This window comes from Heterocephalus glaber, unplaced genomic scaffold (assembly GCF_053883595.1).
Source record: "Heterocephalus glaber isolate CG9 unplaced genomic scaffold, H.glaber_assembly_v1.0 deba00000738, whole genome shotgun sequence".
NCBI classification, from domain to species: Eukaryota; Metazoa; Chordata; class Mammalia; order Rodentia; family Bathyergidae; genus Heterocephalus; species Heterocephalus glaber.
Genome location: NW_028258161.1, coordinates 13,099,744 through 13,123,325, shown reverse-complemented (window position 1 = coordinate 13,123,325; position 23,582 = coordinate 13,099,744). Strand labels below are relative to the sequence as shown.

General features: G+C 35.3%; 1 protein-coding gene across 26 annotated transcripts in view; it reads left to right on the top strand.

Annotated features, from left to right (window-relative positions):
• Nucleotides 1-23,582, top strand: part of Zeb1 (zinc finger E-box binding homeobox 1) — a 200,398-nt gene that overhangs the window by 98,223 nt on the left and 78,593 nt on the right. For 5 of the 26 annotated variants that reach the window (XM_087207017.1, XM_087207022.1, XM_087206999.1 and 2 more), the window contains one exon: nucleotides 3,091-3,165. The exons of 18 other annotated variants lie outside the window; for them this stretch is intronic. Coding sequence is in view for 3 of the 8 variants with exons in the window: in XM_087206999.1 (XP_087063125.1) it covers nucleotides 3,091-3,165 (75 nt within the window). In the remaining 5 variants the exon portion in view is untranslated. Of the gene's footprint in view, nucleotides 1-3,090; nucleotides 3,166-17,135; nucleotides 17,258-23,582 lie in introns of all 26 variants that reach the window. 3 more of the 26 variants (XM_087207021.1, XM_087207019.1, XM_087207020.1) reach the window with 2 other exon arrangements.

The window sequence follows — 23,582 nt, the reverse complement described above, 5'->3', positions numbered from 1 at the left end:
CAGGTATCTTGCTGTATTTTAGGATTACAACCATGAAAAGATAGTGTAACCTAGTGATGGTGAACCTTGCAGAGCTTTCAGTGGTACAAACAGCCTGCTGCAGCATGAGTTCCATAGGTTTGCCACCACTGGCTGTCAGCCTGGGTATCAGCTAGTGTAAGAAAGAGATAGGTGGACATACAGTCCCACTGCAGAATAAATTCTCTAACAGAGGTCCGTGCATAATAGTATGGACTGCCTGTTTGTTCTGGGGCTGTTATGCAAACTTTTCCAGTATAAACAGGGTTAGCAACAAGGAAGAAATTAGAAAATTTTAGTATCTCCTTCAGTCACCTGAATGAACCTTACAATGCACCATATATATATAATCAGTATAACAATGTGTTTACTATGCAGATAATACAACTGTAAAAGCTACAGCCAGTGGGTGTGTGACCCATGCATATAATCCCAGCACTCTGGGAGGCTGAGGCAGGAGAATCACAAGTGCAAGTCCAGCTGAGCAGATAAGTGACTTAGGAGACCCTGTCTCAGAATAAAAGAAGGGCTGGGGATGTAGCTCAGTGCAAAGGCCCTCCCCGGTCTTGATCTCAATACTGTATAGGTAAAAAAAAAAAAGGGGGGCCTACATGTCTTCCTCCATAGTCTTCCCATGTAGAAACTCTGGATCCCACTCTGAGAAGAACTTCTAAGTTGAGGCAAGTCGGAGTCATCTCAAAGTAGACAAGCAGAAGGAGGAGCATAAACAAATGCCCAGAGAGGAAAAGAGCCAGCTGAGGCGAGGGAGGCAGTTCTCCCTCTCAGGGCACATGGTTATTAGAAGAGATGGGTGAGCGAGGGGCAGTGCAGACATGGCCATGGGCGCGTTACAGCCAGTCAGAAACCTTGTCATAAGGGCTTTTAAACTAAGAATTTGAAAATATTTGTTTCCCTAGAAGTAGAATTCTTTAAAATTTTATCCAGTAGTTCAGTGTTTTAAAAGATAAGAACAGAACTGTTCTGGTGTTGATTATTCTGCTGTATTTCTTGGTGGAATGGTGGAGCAGGCAAGGGTTGCAGCTGGCCCTGTGCTCTGCTTTGGTCAGAAATTGTGTCCTGGAGTGTCAGCATGTCATGGAGCAGGGCTCTTTGGTTCTAATTGTTGGTAGGAAGAGCTTTCGTCATGTGGGGTGGGGCAGTCTCTTAGGGCTTTACTTGTATCTATTCAATAATCATGTTTCTACTACATATTCTTAGTACTAGTAATACCTGTATTTTTCTGAGAAATATACACAATCCCTGACCTCATGGTGCTTCCAGTATAATAGAGGGGATGAATATTAAAAAGTAAGTGTATAACTTCAAGCTGTGACAAATGTTGTGCAGCAGATAGAGTTTATATTGGGAGATCTTTAGAGAAGTGACATTTAAGTAGCTATAAGCTGGGATCAGAAGGATGAATAGGTAGTGGACAAAGAATGTTCTAGGCAGGGGATAACATTCATGAATGCTCTGAGATAGTAAGGTGAGAGGCAGGGGATAAAGCTAGAGAGGGAGGCAGATCCAGATTATAGAGAGCCAAGTCAAGAACTCTGGATTTTATCCTCAGGGCAATAAAAATCATAATAAAGTTTTGAAGTGAGATGATTCATCATATTAGAAAATTAATCTGGCTAATTGTAGTGAATACAGGGACATTAGTTAGAAGACTATTATAAGAGTCATTCCAGTATCTGGAACATAGTAGGTATTCAGGAAGTGTTTTTAGAATAGCTAAATGATGACCAATCATTGCCTGTCTTGTAGTATCTCAAATTATTTGTACTTTAACCATGAGCTAAAGTGGTGCTGATTTTTACTAAATTTTCCTCATAAAATTTTAGGTATTTTGAACTGCTGCTTCACCTTACAGTAGAAAAGCAGTCATACATCCAGTAGATGCTTTAAGTGTGCTAGCTGTTGTCTAGGTCACCATGATGGTGAGCCTTTTAGAGCTTTCAGTGATACGAACAGCCCACTTCGGCACATGTGCCATAGGTTCGCCACCACTGACCTAGAAGAGAAGGATAAAGAATGGATAAATAAAATAGGTACAGTATCCGCCTTACAGTCTTGTTGACTTGTAAGGTCTGAGGAGTTTGATGGACTCATGACAGGGCCTAGAATTAGCTTGCCTGTCCTAACCTCATTTTCTGAAATATCCTAGAGACATGAGACCCTGAGACCTGGACTAAGTACTCTGTTTGGATTTCTCTAACAGAAAACTTCATGTTGAGTACTTCATAAAGAAAAGAGGTTTATTGAGCTAACAGTTTTGGAGGTTCAGAGTTCAAGATTGTGTGGCCCCATCTGTTCAACCTCTGGTGAACCCCTTCCCCCAACTGTCACAGCATGGAAGAGAAACAGAAGGGGAATTGGCTCCATGCAGGAGGGGCCAAACGTGGGGTGGCAGCACTTTATTACAACCTACTTTCAAAAGAACTAACTCACACCATGAGAACAGCATTAACCCTTTTCAAGGGTGGTATCCCATGACCTAATTACCTGGTATTAGGTTTCACTTCTTCAGGGTTCCCTTGCCTCAACACTGCCACACTGGGAACCCCGCTCCTAGGACCTGAACTTTTGAGGGCCACTCACATCATATCCAGGCCACAGCTTAGTTTGGTCCTCTGCTCATAGCAGATCATCTTGACAACTTGAATGCATTTTTCCCATACCTCTGCCTGGTTCTAATGTACACTACCAAAGTTTCTACTTTGACGATCTTTTCTAAAAATGCAGCCCTCATAAGTACTAACCCATGTGGCAGGACCTGACAACTTACAGATAAAATCTCGTTCTCCTTTCCTCTTAGAAAATTTGGGACCTTGCTTAATGGGTTAACTTTCCATAGCCATGTCACAGATTGGTATTTAAATAACATTGTTTCTCACTTTCCATGTGTCAGAGGTCCAGGCATGTCTTAAAAGAGTCCTCTAGTCAGTGCTGCAGTCAAAGTATCAGCCAAGGCTGCATTCTCAGATGCTGCCCAAGGTCCTCATGTAAGGTCATTCCAGTTACCAGCAGTTCATTTCCTTGCCCTTGTAAGTAGATTGCTTCTCTCCACAGGCGGTTCATCACATGGCTCTTTGCTCTTCCACGGACAGCAGACTGCTTCTTCAGCTCTCTGCATTCATGGAACATGTAAGTCCTCTTTTACGGGGTTCACTCCACTAAATAAGGCCCACCCAGGATACTCTCCTTGGATCAACACAGAGTCCATTTGTTAGATATCTTATCTACATATAGGGAATCCTTAGCATTTTCTGGGTAATTTAACATAATCATAGGAGTGATATACCATCATACGTATTCCCAGATCCCACACCCAAGTGAAGGCCATAAATCTTTGGAGGTTAAGTCATTTTAGAATTCTGCCTGCCTCACTTGCCTTCTTTTAAATCACCAGTGTCTTTTGGCTTCTAATAAATCATCTGTATCTTAGTTTCTTTACATCTTTGATGATTCCTTCACCATTCTCTACTGCCATTTCATTGATGTTGATGATGTTTTCCAAAATTCAGCCTATTTCTTGACCCTATATCTCTTGTTTTCCACTGACTGAGGACCGATTTTCTTGTTTTAGAAATAAGAACAACAGTAGATGTTTTTCCTATAATTACTTACTGAACACAAACTCATCAGACAGTGAATAAAACTAACTTCACCCAGTGCTGTTTCTTGCCACTTTTTTTTACCCATTTTGGGAGAAGCCTGGAGTAGCAAGGCTGGTTACACCTCTGCTCCTAAGGTAGGGAAACTGTAACTGGTGGTGAGAACCCAAAGAGAGGTAGGAGGACCTTAGCAGGATGGGGGACAGACGCTGGTGCCAGGGTTGTTAGCAGATGCTGCCTCAGTGGTATGGAGAAATGTTCACCTGTTAGGTGAGGTTACCCTGAAAGAGTGTGAATGTGGTCGTGATTTTATTGAGTGGGGCTGACATGCAAGGGTTGGGGCAGCTGTGTGCTATTAACCCACCAATGGTTTCAAGTTATATTGCTGAAAACAAATGCTTTCTTAAAATTTATAACATTTTCATTTGAATTCAACTATCTGCCTTCTAGCAAAATCTAGTGTCTTGCAAACAACAAGGCCATCGATCTTCTGCAGCTAATTTAATGGTATTGCTTGGAGGGAGCAGTGCCCTTTCCTCTTTTTGAAATAGCCTTCATCTCTCTTTCCATTGTATTGATTTATCCATTAAAATGTAGTTTAGGGAAATAAGCTTAGACGCTAAATGCTTGGAATGGGGTGCAGCAATAGCAGAGAATCTTAATTACAATTCTTCATAGTGAGTGATGTTCTGAATAGAGGCAATAGAAAAGCAGGAACTGTCATCCCAGCAACTTTTGGTTAGGAAATAGATCAAAGACTATCTTCAGGAATTCCCATGTTTTGAAACATAATACATATGTAATACATGTTTGAAGCTTATAATACAGAATATTTTTATGGTTTTAGAATACTTGAACTACAAAGGAGAATAATTTTATTTTCATACTTTACTTTCATATTTTCATCTCCACTTTAAGATCTTTATACATTTTTCCTGTTGAAAACCAGTGTTAACGATGATGGTAGCATCATTAGCTATGTGGTCTTGGAAAAATAGCTCCCATGTCAAAATCTTGCTATTTAATAAGAGAATACTATGAAATACTAATTTCTAGTATAGGAGTGTAGAATTAAGAGGATTTGATAGGGATAATTATGTAGAAATTTCAGAAACTATTTCATCTCTTCTGGAATATGGACAAATTAGTTTCATGGTTTTCTCCATGGCCAACCATTTTCTGTTAGAACTTATTTTCCAGAAGATTAATTGACCACAGTTAACTAAAAGTTTTTGTTTAAAAAAGTATCACTTATGTATGAAAAGTAGCATATAAGAGGTGACTAATTTATGTAAGAAATGTTTTTAAACAGTTCTACAGCCATCTGAAATGAGTGATTAGGGAGAAAATGGGGACATGCAAGTAATTTTTTAAAGATTGAGTAACTATTATTATACATGGTTTCTGACTTCTGTTCTCAAATTATTCTGATAAAGCTTTATTCAGTAGTTATATTTCAAAGGTGTTGTGTAACTTGGCAATATTACTTCATGAGGATTTGTGTTTAAGCAACTAGTCACACCAGCTCATTTATCCCTTCCCCAAAATGTAGTGTTTTGTCTCTTGAGTTACCTGTAAGTAGACAGACTTGTAGGAATAAATGGAAATATAGGGAAAAGCTGGATGTGTAGCAAGTTTGTTCAGAGAATTTCAGGATTTTTACTTTGAAACTTTAATTAGAAATTTAAAGTAATCAATTAAAAGCAAATTTGATTGTAGTTACTTGGTATCAGTTGTTCTTCAAGCCCAGTCTTTTGATTGGTAGTCTTGTTTCTTTTTTTTTTTTCCACTAAGTTTATTGGTGCATTTTAGGTATACAATACGATGACATTCATCATTGGGAATTTTGTACCTTTACATGAGATATCTTGCTTCTTATTTTTTTCCCCTTCCCCTGCCCTCCCTTCAATCCCTCCACCCCTCTCTATTTATAAGACTTTGTTTCCGTTTTTCCCTTTTCTCATATTTTTTCCTTTCCCTTCTTTCCTTTCCCCTACCCTTCACAGTTCCCCTTCCCCTTTAGACCTTTACTTATAGCTAAATGGATGCACATTGAGGCCATACTCTTTTAAGTGCAATAAATAGGACACACGTTTAAATACCGAATAGTTTCTCTGGTGTGAGAAACTGAAAGTGTAAATAAGGATCAAAATGTGTAATAGATAATGTGAGGTAGTCGTAAGTTTCCGAAAGGAAGGTACAGGTAATTATGGAAGAAGCCCCACTGGAAGAAAATCACTCAGAAAAAATAAGAATAGTTTACGTGCTTTCTAGAGGTTTTGTAATGATTTGTTTTTATAAAGTACAATTCATACAAAACCAAAGTTTTGCTTTTGTTTTTGTTGTTATGTGTGTTGTTTTTCTTTTATTTTGTTTGGTTGTTGTCAACTTATTGTTTTAGATGTTTACCTACTAAACAGTTTACCCACTTATACTTAATTTTCATTTAATTTTTTCCTGAAAGGTGTTCTGCCACTCCATTTAAACACTGTATTCTCTAACATGTTTCATGTAAATTCACATTGTAGAAATATATTTAGATATATCAGTTCTGTTGAGTTAATAACAAATGACATCATCAGCCAAAACAATAAATTTTCCTTGTGGACTACACTTTAAATCACGGCTTTGCACAGCATTGCTTCAACTATTAACAAACTGGAAAAAAACCAAATTGATTATTTTATTTTACTTATATTTTACTATGCCATTACTAATGCATAAGATCTCAATAATGTGAGTGAAATTTACTGGGGAAAGTATTCCTTTTAAGCTGCTGTATGTAAATGGTGCTGCCATGTAGTTATTCCACTGAATCTACACAGAGTGCATGTTTGACACAGTTAATAAAAGATTTTTTAGCTTTCTTTATATTAAGCATTTGAGCAATATGCTGTTGTATACTGGGATTTAAATCCCTCTGTACAAGAATATTTACTACTATCTTTGTTTCATTTCAGAATGACCTTATTTAAAAATGTATGAGGCTATTTATAATCAACTCTGGCAGTGATTAAAGAGGTGTGAATAATAGGGTATTGGAACCTGAAGACTCCTGGTTTGCTAAACTTGTGTTAGAACATTTGTGCTGCTTAGATGTACCTTATTTTTCTAAGTGGAAATTTCTATTTTGACATGTGGATTTTGAGTATAATATATTGCATGATTTTTTCTTGTTAAAGTGGCTCAGCAGATCTCGGTGTTTTGTTTTTACTTGTTAAACCTTTAGACTAACTAAATAACATTCTATGTTAGCAACCTTAGGTTATGAAGCAGTTACTGTAGGCTTAGAGTATTGGTTCTTAAGTGGAACATTGACCTTTGCTGTCCTGTAAGTGCAATCAGTGTTTCATTTTTTTTTTAATGGAAAAAGGACTCTTACAGAAAATTTGAAGGTATTTGGCAAGTTAACATTCAGCAGTTGTTACTGTGGGAAGCTTCTTAGTACTCCTGAGGAAATTTGGGATATCACAATATATCTAAAAAAGAAGAGAATTATACTTGATATTTCATTAAACTCTTATTTATTTAAAATATTAAATACCCCCAAACCATGAATTTGAATTAATTAAATTTGGACTAAAATAATGTTTTTAAAAATAAAAAATCTAGGAAAATATTTAAAATTTTTGAGTAAATTATGCAGTGAGTTATTGTTGATTCTAATGGACTCATTTGTCATTCAGTAACACGCAGGTATGCTCAGGGTTTACTAAACTGCCCTTTTATATAACCACTCAGTTCTTCCTTACCAGGCAGGAGGTTGTGTTTCTAAAAAGAATGTGGCTGGGAAAACTGTGGCAAAGCTGGGCCTTATAGAAAACAGAGGTTAGAGGAATAAAAATAAAAATTACTATGAATATATTCCGCAATAAATCTGAGAAATTCCTTAATTTAAGAAAATCCAGTATAGGGCCGGGGATAAATCCGTCTCAGTGGTTCCGCCGCCTGCCTCGAAAGTGCAAGATCCTGAGTTGGATCCCTGGTACCAAAAAAGAAAAAGAAAATAAAGAAAATCCAATATAAATTACATTTCTCACCGCAACAGTTTTTTCACAAAATAACTTATCATTTGACCCACTTCTTTGATTGTGATGTGTAGCATCAGTTTCCCACAAAATTTGAATAAATGTAAATTGAATCCATTTTTAAAGATTTTAAACTATCTGGTTTGAAACCTAGTTTTTAATCTTTTTCTTGTTTTATTTTTGCAAGTCTAAAAAGTTCCTGTGTAGCAGTCTGTATTTTGATTATACTTACAGACATATTTTTCTAGAATTGGCCTCCTTTCCGTATCATAAGAAGCTGAACTACAAATGTTTATTTAACAAAGGATGAAATTTTTAAGATACCAAACAGAATGGTATATACACACATATAAATAGCTCAAAGGCTTTGAAAAAATTTAAGTGTGATGATACATTCATGACAGTTATCAAGAGTATTCCATTTATTCCCCGAATATCCTGTGCTTTTGAAAAAAACTCTATAGAGTTCTTTAATCCTCTTTTTAATTGACCTTTGTGTTAATCTGAATATTTTGCTTAACATCACTAAACTTCATATGCTTTTTTCTTAAAAAGTGATGATCAGGGGCCGAGGATTTAGCTCAGTGGTTTTGTCGCCTGCTGCACAACCGCAAGGACCAGAGTTCGATCCCTCGTACCAAAAAAAAAAAAAAAAGTGATGATCATATCAACTCGACTAGTCTCCACAGTATTGTTCTGAGGATGTTTTGGTTAAAATGCTTTGTAACTTGTGAATTGCAAAGGTGTTGTAGAGTTTAGTGATGCTTTACTTATTGTCAACCTGAAGATTTAAGTTTTCAGTTTAATACAAAATATGTGGCCTAAAGAAAACATGGCTCCACCTCCCACTTTCTCAACCTCGTAGTGACTCAGGTTGACAACTGTACTTAGTTAAGAAATACTTGGGGAAACCAGAATAGTCTAGGTAGCTCTGTATGGGTATTCACTGAGTCTAGCACATTTTGACCTTCTCACACTTTCTTAAAGGACAGTTTTATGTCTGTAACCACTCCAGAGTCCTTTGATTACTAGAATATTCTGATTATAAAGTTAGTCTAACTTGATAACCCTAGAGTAGTGCAGAGAGCTCTTTTTTTGTTTAGGTTTTCCAATTGGGGACATCCTGTGATCTGTTCATAGTGCACAAGCTAATCCCACCCATATCCTGTTTGTGAGTAATTGGATGGGTGCCAGGAAATTCTAGTACCATATTGTGTAGTATCTTCAGAAATCTCTGGTTTGAGTTTATTTACCCTCTCCCAAAGCAAACACCTCTTGTAGGTGGGTCACTTTGGTTAAGAAGGTAAGATTATATAGTAAGTTACGTGTATCCCTACTTCTGTCTCCATAATCATGTTTTGGATAGTACTTACTGCTCATCTAAACAAGAGACAGATCTGAAGTATAAATACTGAGCTATAGTCATTCTCTATAACTAACACAGTGAGTTTTTAATCATACACCTCTTCCTATGTATATAGATGCAATCTTTCTACAAAAGAATTTCTGAGGCCCAGGGATTTAGTTCAGTGGTTCCGCTGCCTGCCTCACAAGTGCAAGGTCCCAAGTTTGATAACCGGCACCAAAAAAAAAAGAATTTCTGAATTATCGAAATTGTTAAGAATAAGAAACTCATTTGCATATTATAGTCTCTTTTAGTACTTGGATTATCTTTATAGGGTGTCAAAATATATGGTTAACAAACAGGTTCATGTAGGTGTTACTTAATTCAGGAATGTGTGTAATCCTCATTTATCTCAAGGACATAGATAATGGCTCTGTCATCCACTACAACAGTGTGATTAAGATAAGCTCTGGAATCCATATGTTGGGTATAATTGCTGTATCTACCACTACCAGGCATTGTGAAGATACAGCTTCTCTTCTGTGTAATTGCTGTATTCTCTCACTCAAAATTTGTGCATTAATAAAGACTGTTTTGTTTGTAAGTCTCACAAACTCAACTCAGTTGGTATAACCCAAAAAAGGGAAGGAGTTAAGGGAATGGACTTAATTGGCTCCTGTAACTGAAAAATACAAGAGGTGAAGGCTTGAGATACTGGTTGATATTGCAGGGACAGTGAACCTTTCAGAGCATGCGTCCGTCCGCCCGGTGATAGCGAAGAGCTGGCTGCGGCACTTGTGCCGTACGTAGGTTCACCACCGCTGACACGGGGTTCAGCCTGCATTGACTGGGTCTCCTTTTCTCTCAGTCAGTCTCTGCCTCTTCTCTTCTCTTTGTCTCCATCCCTCTTTTTCTCCTCATCTAAAATATAAAAGACTTAAACTGATTGCTGTAAAATTCAGTGACTGTGCTGGGAATAATTTATAGGCAGAATTCTTATTTGAAGGAAAGATTCTCATAAGATTCTGACATCCTATTTGATGTTGTTGGTGTGCAATTGCATAAGATTTTGAAATATTAATCTTATTTAAATTTCTAAATTATATTTGAAATAATGTGTATTTAAGATTTTGTTCAGTAATAAATTATTGAGATGAATCCAAGGTGAAATGTTTAAGTGTATATATGTGTTTTGAAGAAACTATAGTGTTGTGTGTACACTCATGCACAATGTATGATCATTTATCGCACATCATATATATTATGCTAAGGAGGTTGCACCTCATTCAGACTTCAAATCAATCTTGTAATAAGTAGGTATAACTCTTACATCATATGTGAGGAAATCAAGATTTAGGAAGGTTACTTGGCTAGGGACACCCAGTCATTGAGTGTTTCATCCACAATTAGCCTGATTCCAAAGCTTCTGTTACACTAATAATAATAATACCTTTATAGGTTTTAAGAAACTGCTCCCTTCTACAAGCCAAATACACCCTTTAAAACAGTGTTAAATTTTATTTAAAAATAAAAGTGTTAAAGACATAATACAAACTTACTAAAAAAAATCATCCTTTTTCAACTTAATTACCTAGATATGTGACTTTTTAATCTAAATTTCTCAAATTTTCCCATGTTCAAACTTAAACCAGTTTGAGCTATCAAATTTGATTTTGCTTTTTAAAAATTTTTCTACTACAATTGTTAGTAAATTTTTTACTTAGTTTTAAATTAATGTTACTTGAGAAGTAAACTGCTACACATGCACACACATAATTTGTATAGAAAATAAAGCAATTTATTACATTAGTTCTCTTTTAGATCATAAGCCTTCTAGTTACATTGTTTAGAATGAACTTACATAGCAAGACAAAATTGAAAACAGATTTTGGAAGCTAGTATAATATAAAGTTTATGGTTTATAAAAATTGCTTTATTTAAATAGTAATTATTTTTATTTGCTTTTATTGAAGAAATAAATTCCTATGATTCAACTTACAATATATACAATCCTTTGTCATGATTAGGGGTTTTTGTAAGACCCCTAGTATTATTATTATTATTATTATTGTACAAATAGTGTATTAATTTTATGCATTGTACTTTTGCTTTTCTCACCTGAAAAACAAACATAAGCAAAATTTTCCTTTCCAAGCATAGCTAATCTCTCACCTAGTTCCAGGTACATATCATAGTTGTTGGCCAGAAAAATGCATACCTGGCTAGAAGCCACATATTTCTCATGTTATCCTCCTTCTTATAAATGTGGCCTTGCTGTCAGGGAGCATTGCCTTAACTGAACTAGAAATAATAAGCAGCATTCATTACACTCTAAACCTCTAGCTATTACCGCAGATGACCAATAGAGACAGATAGAACCCTGTGCTCCAGCCCTAGTATTTTGTCACCCAGGGTACTTTGCCGTGACTTGATAAGCAAAATCTCAGAAGTGTATTTAAACAAAATTTATTTTAAAATTTAGTTTTAATATGCTTTAACAAATTTCACTCATTACTTTTAGTAGGACATAAGTATTGTCAAATCAAAATAATAGGTGCTAAACTTCAAAAAGTTAACCTTACAGAGCTATACAGAAAATAAAATTTTATAAACCCTAGGTGCTAATTTATTCAAAACAAATTTAATCAATTTATTTTTATGGATTTAGGATAATGGAATTAATGTAAGATTTAATGAAAACATTGATTTCAATCACTTGTACAAAGTTATTTGGAAAACTTTGAAAGTCTTAATTAGTAGTCCATAATCATAAACTATAGGACCTATTTAGTTTGACCAGAAGACAAAAGGATAGATTGTCATTAAATTTTATTTATGGAAATGTGAAGTGAAGCAACACAAACATTAAGTAGTTCATTCAAAAAACATAAGAGAAGAAATGGAGATCCAGTAATTGTAAATCGAGACAAAAATATATTAAATATGGAAGGTAAACCTAATTATATAGTACCTGACCTATGTAAACTCTATCAGGTATCTTATTCAGCATCTTCATGCCTAAGTACGTAAATATGAGACATTTATGGGATATAGTATTTATATACAAAGTATCATACCAGTATCACAGCATTTATACATGGATGCAGACTTCAGGGTTGTAATCCCTAACCTCAAAAGGCATATATTCTTTTTAAGGAGTTAACATAGGTGTGACAACAACCGAAAGAATTACACCAGTGAAAGTAATATACTAAACAGCTGTCCTCCATATAGTATAGGCCAGCACTGTCCATTAGAATATTCTGCAATGATAGAAATGTTCTGTATCTATTTTATCTAGTACCTGCTAGCCACATGTGGTTACTGAATCACTTGAAATGTGTCTTATATTTTATATTTTATTTACAACTTAAATTAGCTTTAATGTGAATAGTACACGTGACTAATGAGTACCTTATTAAACAGTACAGTTCTCAAAATTTATATATCTCAGGATCTCTTAAAAATGATTGGTAATGACTTTTTTGAGAGTGAAGAGGTTGGCTTTCATGAACATATTATGGGTGTGGCTGCAATATATATTTATCAAAGCTGCTTAATGACTGTAGCTGGTTGATTTTTTGTTAGTTTTTTGTCTTTTAAATTACTTGGATAATTAAATGATTAATTTTATATCTAGAAGTGATATTTAAAAAGTATAATTTCATTAAATCTTTTGGGTTATAAATGGTTATTGTACTATTATTTGAAAGTAGAAGATGTTTTGGGGAGCTGCTTGTTCTAGTCAGATAGGTCTAATAAAGTAGATGCTATGTTTTCTGGCTTGTTGCTAATTTTAGGAATAATGATTAAGTGGTGAATAATTGCTGGAGAAAATGCTAAGAGATTAGAGAAGATAGAGATGTGTGAGAAGAATTTAAATTTAAGATTGTAAGTTATAAAAGTAAGTTCCATTGATAAAGTAAAGCCTAAAGTAGTTACAGCAAGGGCTGATATATTTAGATAGAATGGCATAGATATTTGGGGAGTCATTACGGGAATAATATTATTGGAAGTGAAAATTCTGCCAAAGTGCTTTGGATTATATTTATCAATATTAGCTGCATTAAAAAATAAAACAAAATTTTAAATATTTACAATTCTTAATGTCACTACATGTTAATATAAATAACATTTTTATGAGAAATAAATTTTATTTTAAAAATTAGAGACTGACATGTTTTTACAAATCCCTTTAATGTCTAGTTTAATAGGAATACTATAATTTTTACACATGCTTCTGTATTTAATCTGTTAAAATATAGTGGTCCTCCCTGTATCTCTGGAGGATGTGTTCCAAGGCCCTTGATGGGTAGTACTGAACTCCATATACACCATTGTTTTCCATTTCATTCTCACTGTAGATCCTAGCAACCTCAACATACATTAATTTTCCTTTTCTTATATTGAACTTCCACCTCTGCACTTAAAGAAAACACTTTAACATTCTTTTTGGCATTTCCAAATCACCAGCATTGCTATTCCTGTGTTTCGGGGCCAATATTAATTAAGCAAAATAAGAGTTACTTGAACCCAAGCACTGCTAGCTATCACTGATAACCGAGGTGGCTACTAAGTGACTAAACAGGCAGCATACATAATGTGGCTATGGTGGACCAAAGTGATGGCTCACATTCCAGCGGGGCTCGATCTAGGTTATACGTGATTCCGTCACACCTCTGCGAAAGCCATGCCATTTTAAACTTATGAATTGTTTATTTCTGGAATTTTCCATTTAGTAATTTTGAACTGAGATTGATCATGGGTAATGAATCCATGGAACATGAAATTGTTGATTATGAGGAACTTCTGTGTGTTGTTTGTTTTGTAGTGTATTTTTTTAAAAATCTACCTTCACACAGTTATGTAGTTGAAATTAGCCTTTTTCAGAAAACTGTGACTGTTCTTTGATTAGTACACCAGAACTCATCAAGTAGCAGTTTCTTACATTTTAATTGCAGGCCAGAAAGTGAAAGCCATACGAATGAATTTTGTAGTTTGTTGTAAGAGGTTAGAATCCACTGGTCAGTCTCTCACTTTGAAGGGCCGTCTTTGCCTAGTGGTGAGTTTGCAACAACATGCAGTAGTCATTTGGAACAGTTAATGAGTTGTGCAGCTCCTCCAGCTGTGACACCTTCCATTTTACCTTATCTTTTACATCACCAGCAATAGTGCAGGTGTTTTTAGAAGGGTCTTTAAAACTGATAGGCTATAAAACTCATACTGGCTTTCGACAGATTTTCTAAAATTGTAGTTTACATCTGAAAGCTCAAAGTTTAGCATTGGCAACAACTTTAGCTATTTTTTTCCCCTTGAAATAACAGGCTCTTTCGGTTTGTGTTTGAGAAAATGTTTGCCAGGTAGTTTAGTCTGAATAACTATCCTTTATCAATTAGTTGTTCTTAAGTTAAATTTATGTACCATGGGGAAAACACACCTACTAGTTCACTACCTGGCAGTTTAAACCATTGCAGGGTATCTCTCCATCAGGCAGCCATTACACTCTGATACCCAGCAGATACATACATGCCCTCTTTTTGCACAGAATGTTAACAAGATAAATAATAAAGGATCAAGATTTAATGAGGTAAGTTTTGCTACTTCAACAAAGACTTTCCTAAGTAAAACTGCCTTCTTTCAAAACTGGAAATGAGTAGCAATGAGGGGTGCAGAGAAAGTTTGCTGCCCTTGTCTTGATTTGTACTAAGGCACTACAGTTATAGCCACCATTGCCTTTGTGTCATTAGTGCAGTGTCGAAAGAATGAAAAGGAAAATAATGCCTTCCTGTTGTTATAAAAATGGCTTTGACCTCTTGTTGTAGGCAGTTTGGTGTTAGATAAATTGGGGAAAGCTCCATGATAGAAATCAATATAATGCTCACGATTAGCCTCATTTCTTTTCCTTTACCTGCTTTTTCCTATTAAAATGAAAGTAGAAAAGAAATTAGCATATTAAAATTGTTTAGCCATGTTACTTTTAAGATCATGTATTGACTGGACCAGTATTTATTTATTGAGTATCTACTTTCATGCTTTATTGTTGAGAATGAGCCACGTGTTGTATTTAGGTTGATAGTCATTAAAAATAAGAGCACCTGCTGCCCTCCCAGGAGCACACCTGCTCTGTGCGAGGCACCGTGGCTGTGTGACTCTGCATGCATCAGTTTGCTCTGCATGGCTGCCTCAGCAGGTGGGCTTCCTAAAAACCCACTGGGTTTTGTGCCAGGCTCGCAGTTTTTTGTGTAACTAGACAAATCACCTAACTTCGCTGGGCTTTAGTTTTAAGTGTAAGATATAAGACTGAGTCTTCACATCCTTTCTATTTACACTTTTATTGTAATATTCTCCACTTTATTCGAAAGCCCTACATACAATCGCTGTGTATTAACATACACCCTTCATCTTTTATTGATACAGTATCAGAACACTGAATACTTGACCAAAGATCTAATGACAGGCATGTAACCTTAATAAAAACTTAACAGTGGCTTATGGGCTCTATTGCAGGGAGCTGGAAAACCCAAAGATTAGAACAAGAATCAGAAGTTAAGATGACTGGCATCAGAGTAGTGTGTTTTTGTTTGATAATTCAACAAGTGTCTCACACGTGTACTTTGACAGGCCTTGTAAAGGCCTGAACTTACACTCATGTGCTTGCCCTTAGATTATTTCAGTGGGGGAATGTGTTAGGTAGAATAATGGCCTCCCAAATATGTCTGTGTCCTAATCCTTAGGACCTCTGAATATGGAATATTACCTGATCAAAGAGAATTAAATTAGCAGAAGGAATTACAGTTACTAATCAGCTGATCTTAAGTAGTCAGGTTATTATGGATTCTCTTGCTTGGCTCAGTGTAATGTCCTTACAGAGGCAGCTGGAGGCTGAAGAAGGGCCAGTGTCAGAATGCATGATATGAGAACATCTCCACTGGTGATTTTTGACTTTGAAAATAGAAGGGGGACAAATTCCAAGGAAAGTAGACATCCTGGAGAAATTACAAAGAGCAAGGAGATGGAAGGAATACAGCTCTGCCGCAGCCTTCCATTTGGCCCAACAATACTTGCTTTGGAACATCTGACCTCAGGAACTATAATAGTGTTATTTTTAAGCCTCTTAGGAATATGGAAATTTGTTATAGTAGCAACAGAAAACTAATATATAGAGAAATTACTGTAGAGAAAGAGGAAATGAACAAGTAGCCACTATAATTAGATTGTGCTGGATGCTTTGAAGGAAATAAACAAGATGACAGGAGAGAAGTGGCTATTTATCTGAAAGATGAATGGGAATTTATCCATAGAGAAGAGGGGAAAAGGTAGAATGGAAGCAAGAAAATATGGGAATGTCTAGAGAGTAGAATATGCTGGGCAGAAAAGAAGAGGACAAAGAGATAATTCAGGCCATAACGTGTATGTCTGGAGGTAGCTGTTTGCCATGCATAAGACTTTGGATTTGTGGTGTATGCAATAGAGAACCATCAGAAATTTTAAATCAAGAGAATAAAACAATCTCTGAACTGAGATTTTATGGTTATAGATGTCCTCCATTTTCATTTCAAAGTAAAGAAAAATATTTTATTATCTTAGATTCTGAGAAGTTCAGCAAGATTTGATTAAGTACTTGTCAATGAAGTGTTTAATAATTTATTGGAAATCTCACTTTTTCTGTTTTGTCTTTGAAGTTTTTTCTTTAATTTATGGGCTGTACTATTTTGCTTATTTCAAGGTAACTTTGTACAGAGAAGAGTCTCTAGAGCCACAGAGCCTTGGTTAGAATCCTGACTCCAGTACTGACTAGTCTACCTTCTAAGTTGTGTAAACTCTCACTTTCCTTCTCTGTAAAATGAAGATAATTCAAGGAGTTTCTTCAAGGATTTACTGATTTAATGCATATAAAGTACTGAATTCTTAATAAGTGCTTTGTGGGTCAAGGTTGGTGCAGGGTGCAAAACTGCATAAGGGACACTGACTTAATGTTTTATCAGTAGTAGACATTCGGTCATAATTCCTTTAAAATACTTTCGAATATCCCTTTTCTCTATTCATTTCGGTATATGGTGTTAGATGTGCTATTGTGACTGTAAGAGTGCTACTTCTTTTCACCGTTGTGTCTGTTTACTCTGTAAGATTAGACGTGTAGAAGTATGGTTGGATCTCATGACTTTCTCGCTTACTGGAGATTGCTACTTTTCCGGAATATGTCCTGCCAAGAGAGGAGTACAACTCCCCCTGCTTCTCAGATAACTCAGGTAAAACTAAACATCAAGACTTCTGTGGTACTTCAGTTCAAAGTTTTTTAACTTTCCAACAACCTATTTCAAATAAAAAGAAAATATTCATAATTTTATTTCTGTGGCCTATTAGCAAGGCATAAAAAAGATTAGAGATAATTAAATAAAAACTCGTAGAATATTTTCTACATTACTTTTATTTTGGATTTATATAATGTCGTGTTTCTGACTAGAGTAGCTAATATATTTGACTAATATTTTATACAAAATTGCACACATCTCAGAGGCAGAGACTATAGATATTGACTCCACTCTTCTGTCTTCCAGAATGCTTAGGTCAGAGGACCTAAATTACTCCATACAACTTGTAAGGTTGGACTGTTTAGAATATCTTTAAGGTATTTCCCCCTAGATGAGATGTGGGGGCGAGAGAAAACAGGAGTCAAAACGGACTCCAAGATTTTTGACCTGAGCAGCTGGGAGAATCAAATTTCCATTGCTGAAATGGAGAAGATTATGGAAGATCAGGGGTAGGGTTTGGGGTAGAACAGGTTTTTCTGAAACACCAAGTGGAGGCAGTGAGGAGACATGTTGCTGTGCAAGTCAGGTTAGGGGAAGTTTGAGCTGGATGTAAAGCTGGGAGTCAACAGTTGCATTTAGAGCTATGAGATAGATTGAGATCCAGAAAAGAAATGGAAAAGAGGCAATCTGTAGAGTCAAGAGAGGAGATTGTTTTGAAAAGGAGAAACTATGGTGGTACCTTGGTTCATGAACTTAATTCTTTCCACAGTGCTGGTTGCAGCCGGACCAAGGTACCACTGTAATGGATTATGTCAAATACTGCTAGTAGATCCAGGTGAGGTGAGGATCAATAATTGTCATTGGATTTAATAGTGCAAAAGTCATTTATGGTCACAACCAAATACCACACTAAAACTGTTTTGCCTTCCTTGCCTTACCCTGCTATCACTAGTGTCTTGCTTGGTGGCTACTCTGCAAGGCAGATAAGGAAAGGATTTTCCAACTAGGTCTTATTCTTGGAGAAACACAGTATATTTTCTTCTAGTATTTTTATGATTGCACTATGTTAAAATCTTTTATTTGTGTGGATTTAATTTTGGTGGAAGTAGTGAGGTATAGGGATCTGGATGTATTTTTTCCACAATGATTTTAAGTGAATAATGCATCTTTTGTCTCACTGATGAGCAAAGCTTCTATTTGGAGATCTATTCTTGGATTGTATCTAAATGCACTGTATCTAAATTGATTGTCTGCCTATATGCCTGTGAAAGTATAAACCTGTTTCCATTTCTAACAGCGTCAAGATAAATTTTACTGTTAATGGTTATCCACGTCCTCCTACCATTGTTAGTCTTTTTTCTAAAGTTTCCGTAGGTTTATTGTCCCAGATAATATTACAATAGGTATTGAGCACATATGAGCAGTACTGTATTTAAGTGTCTGGTATATATATTTTATCATTATGACAACTATGTTAGGGACGTATATCACCATCTTAAAGAGGAGAGTGAAAACTGAGGCATGAGAAGGATAAATAACATGCCCACAGTGACATGGCCAGCAATTAGCAAAGCTATGATATGAGTCAGGCAGTCAGACTCAGACTAAGCAACCTCTTACCTCTCTAGATAAACTTGAAAATCAGTCTGAATCACTCAGATTTAGGATCTAAAACATCATGTTAGTATTTGGATCAGAATTGCTTTGAATTTGTGAACTATTTTAGGTAGAATTGATATAATATGAAATCATCTTCTAATAACAAGATATAATTTTCATTTATTCAAACCTTTTATGACCCCCAAAAGTGTGCCAAAAGTTTTTTTGTATAGGAGCTTCTTCATGTATTGTCTATGGTGTGTCTATTCCTAATAGGATTTCTTCTGTTTTGTTTTTAGCTGGTTATTGTTAGTATATTGGAAAGCCATCAAATATAGTCATGCATCAAATTTATTTACTGTTTTTCAGTGTTTTAAAAAAAATTCCAGAAATTTTACCATGCCAACTACAAATAATAATTTTGCCTTCTCCTCTCCAATATTTATACTTTTCTTTTTAAAACTTTTTTCTTTTACAACAGTATTATGTAATAACAGGAGTATGCATCTTTATCTTGTAAATGCCTCTGATACATAAGCATTTATCATGATACTAACTTCAGTTTGATTTTTATGAAAATGTATTTATCAGCCAAGAATGATACATTATTTTTTCAAATGTCTCTCAGTGCTTATAGAAGTCATTGTTTCTCCTTTACTATGTTAATATAGTGAGCTCTCATATATTTCCTAATGTTCACCTTATTTTATGTATTAATGGATTTAATATTTTACTTAAAACTGCATCATTCATAGTGTGTGGGGTACATGCACACATCCTAAGTACCGTTCCTCAGATTTTAGTTGACTGCTATTATTCTGTCTTCACAGAAAGAATCAGACTATTTGGTTTTTCTGTCTCTTTAAAAAGCAGCAGGGTTTTCTGTCCTCTGGAACTCTTAAGAAATTTACCTGAGAAAACATCTGGCAATTTTTTTGGAGGTTAACTATTTGATTAGTTCCTAAATTTATTTCATTATCTGCCTGTGCTGTAAAAACTATAATCATTTACTTTGTCTTAGAAATTTCATCTAAGTTTTCAGATTTACTTGTTTAGATTTATGAAGAGTATTTATTTATAAGTGTCTTAAATTCTTTTATACTTATAGTTACTTTAACTCTGTTTTCATTATTTATTTACTTGGTGCTGGGGATTGAACCTCAGGCCTTGCATATGCTAGGCAAGCACCCTCCCCAAGAGGTACATCCCCAGTCCCATTTGCCTTTAAACAGCAAATATTTGTGCTTCTTAATTTTTCTGCACAATCAAGTGGACTAGTAGTTTATCTGTTATATTCGTTCTTTAATGACTGGGCTTTTGGACTGACTGATCCACTACATGTCTTCTCTACTTTTTGATTCAGTGATTTCTGCACTTGGATTTTTTATTCTGTTGTCATTCTTTTCTTGGGTTTTTGTCATACTGCTTAGGTTCTGTAAGTAACAGTCCATTCAAAAGCATTCTTTTTGTAAAGACAGTTTATGGAGGAAAGATTACTGTAAACTATTGTGAATTACTTGGGTCCAAATACTGTGGGGGGGTAGAGAGAGGTTGTTTTGGTCCCAAATAATGTTTCAAAATAGTGGAAATACTTCGTGTTCTCCACCTTTCTCTAAAGGCGCTTGTGCCTAAACTTGTGTTATTTTCAGCCTAATGCTAACATATGTAAAATATCCTCCTTAAAACTAGCTCTGGAGAAGACAATTCAAAATGTGTTTTTCTAGGTATTTTGTACATTATGTCCATGTGCTAGTCGGAAATGTGTGGAACTAGTTTGTTAAAAGAAGTCTTAGTTTTTATGGGTCAGTCTTACATCTTTTCTAAGTGAAATTTTATCTTTTCCTACTATGCAGATGAGTTTATGTTTAGGGCTCCATGGGAGTGAGATTAAGCACATATTAATATCATAATTAAGCAGAAACATCTCTGGAAGGGAAAGCTTTGCACACCTGAACGTAGGTCAGAACATGGCTTTGGCCTTCTGCTTTAATCAGTACCAATCACCATTCTAATCTAATAAAAGACTGCGAAGTTAACCCACCCCCTCTTCCTTCACTACCTTCTTAAGTACTTTCCTCTATGCAGGCCTAACCTACTATTTAAAGCCATAGTAAACCATTATGGTGAGATTCTTTATTTATAAAGCATTTTAGATGATCTTGAAATGACTAAAGTTGAGATTGTATTGCTCTTTTTTGAACCATATTCATCTAATTTATCTAATCATTTTAGTATGATTGTATGTTATTTAAATAAATATTTACATGAGACTTAAGTGCTAAAAGTAATGTTAGTCTTTTAAAGGTTTACTGACTATAATGGTAGTATTACCCCAGAGCAAACTATTAAGTATTATGAGATTATGGTTAAAATTCCTTAGTTATTTCAAAATTTTTCCATGGAATAAATGCTATATAGAGAACTCCATGTCCCCAGAATAGGCTAGATGAAAATGTAAGAATCTTTGTCATTAGTACAACGGTTTTCAGTCATGAAACATATAAACTACAGAATCAGGCAGACCTGGGTTTGAGTTCAGCTCTGCAACCTAATGGCTACATAACTTCAAACAGGTTACTTAGCTAGTCTATATTTTTATCTACTAAAGAGAAATAGAGTAGCATTTACTTGCTAGGAGTTGCTTCAAAGATTCAGTAAGATGATGATGATGGTAGCAGCAGCAGCAGCACACTGACTTCTGTGCTGTGCCAGACACTAATCTAATCACAGTATGTTTCAAAATCATTACATCCGAACAGTTGCCTTATGCAGTTAATGCTGCTATATCTGGTGCTACCTGGAATTAGCAAATACAGGTAATAATAACCACACTACCAGAAGTCAGTGTGTCTTCAACATTTTGTGACAAAAGGAATATATTGAGAATGTTAGCAGTTTTTGAAATTTAAATTCATATTAGATACTGTTTTGTTTAAAGATTTGAAAACCTGCTTATCTATTTCTCTTTATCCTTGCTCTCTTGATATCTTGTTTAATTAAAACTCAGAATAAGGATGATCACCTGTGATTGTTCAGCATATACTGCCCCTTGGGTAGGTAATGCATACATGGAGTTGATGTGGAGGAAGTACTTTTAATGTCCTGTAGAATAACAGGTTATAACTATAGTCTACAGTAATTAATTATACATCTCAAAATTACCAGAGAAAAGTTTCAAGGCTCCTAACACATAGAAGTGATAGTATTTGAGGATATGTAAATGTTAATTAGCTTGATTTGATCACTACATATAGTATATGTATATTAAATTATAGTACTGTACTCTAAGTACAAATATTATGTCAGTTAAAATAAAAATGTCACTTCAAACAAGTGATACTTTATTCTTAGTCAAGGAATCAACAGAACAGAGGTGTGGAGATGGATGGATGGGTAGAAAATTGAGACAGCTGACAAACCCATTGGCTACTAGAATTTATCCAGGACCTACATTATTTTCTACATTTTTTGTGGTGGGGAAAATTAGGTCTAAAGACCCATAAGCAAAAAGATAGACCCAGACACACAAAAGCTTGCCTGATAATCTTAAGTTACAATAACCAATATAAGCAGTTTTTACTGATTTTTCTTATAGCTAAGTGACTGTGAAGGAAATGACAGTGGGATTTAAAAAAAAAACTTTGGAGATAGTTTTTGGTCTTTTTCCCATCTTAGCCAATAAAATGTATTACTTTTGGGGGGACTTTTCTAGTTTTATGCCACATTATCAAGATATATCTGGGAAATTTCACAGAACAGCTATAAGACATATGTAGTCTCTGCATTTTGGATATTTGGCTTTTCTTCTACATCACAGTGATAGCTTCTACTGAGGACGGGAAGGAGTTTTGCTAGAGTGCTAGAGACTGGCAGGTGGTCTTTATGAGCACTTTCAGCTATGCTGATTCAGACAGAACACCCTGCAGCTCTGGTTAAAAAACAAACAAATTTTTAAAAATAGTGAAAAACATGAAGCATATGAACAAGTATTTGGAGTATAATACATATAATCCAAAAGCTTAATTTTGAGGAGTTTTAGAAGCCCCAAATATTCCAAATATAAATGTATTAAATACATAAAATCTAGGATTAACCAGACAACCTACAGGTAACAAAATAGATAGTGATGATGCGAAATTACAATCTTACACATTAAAAGGTAACAACAGCACCAGTATAAAGCCATGGTCAACTCAGTATACCAAAGAAGCACAGACACTTCTCTACACAAAATAGCAACAATTTCTACTATCCATCCACCCAGTTTCACCATTTCCAAGCATAATGAGAGCTTTGCAGTGAGGCAAACTATGTGGTAGCCAGATCTTACTGGAGTTTAGAATTGATTGATCCTAAGTAAATACTAGCCATATTCTAATTTTAGTGCATAGTATATAAATCCCAATTTTAAATGACTTTAACAAGTCACTTAGTAGGTTGCCAGTAAGGAACCCCTCAAAGTAAAAATGAAAGTTAATGACACTGTGCATCACTTGCCAGTGAAAGTCCCTATTTCAAGTGTGTGTGCATCTCCATCTTACAGTCAGTGAAAGGCCCATCAGGAAACCACTGTAGGCAGCTGTGGACCAGCCTTTGAAATCTTCCCCCGACTCCTACATACTCTGTGCATAGTTTGGCTGGAGTATAATGAATTACCCAAGGTTCCATCTTAATTCAGTTTTCCTTTATTATAGTAAAGGAATTTTTTTTTACTATATTCAGT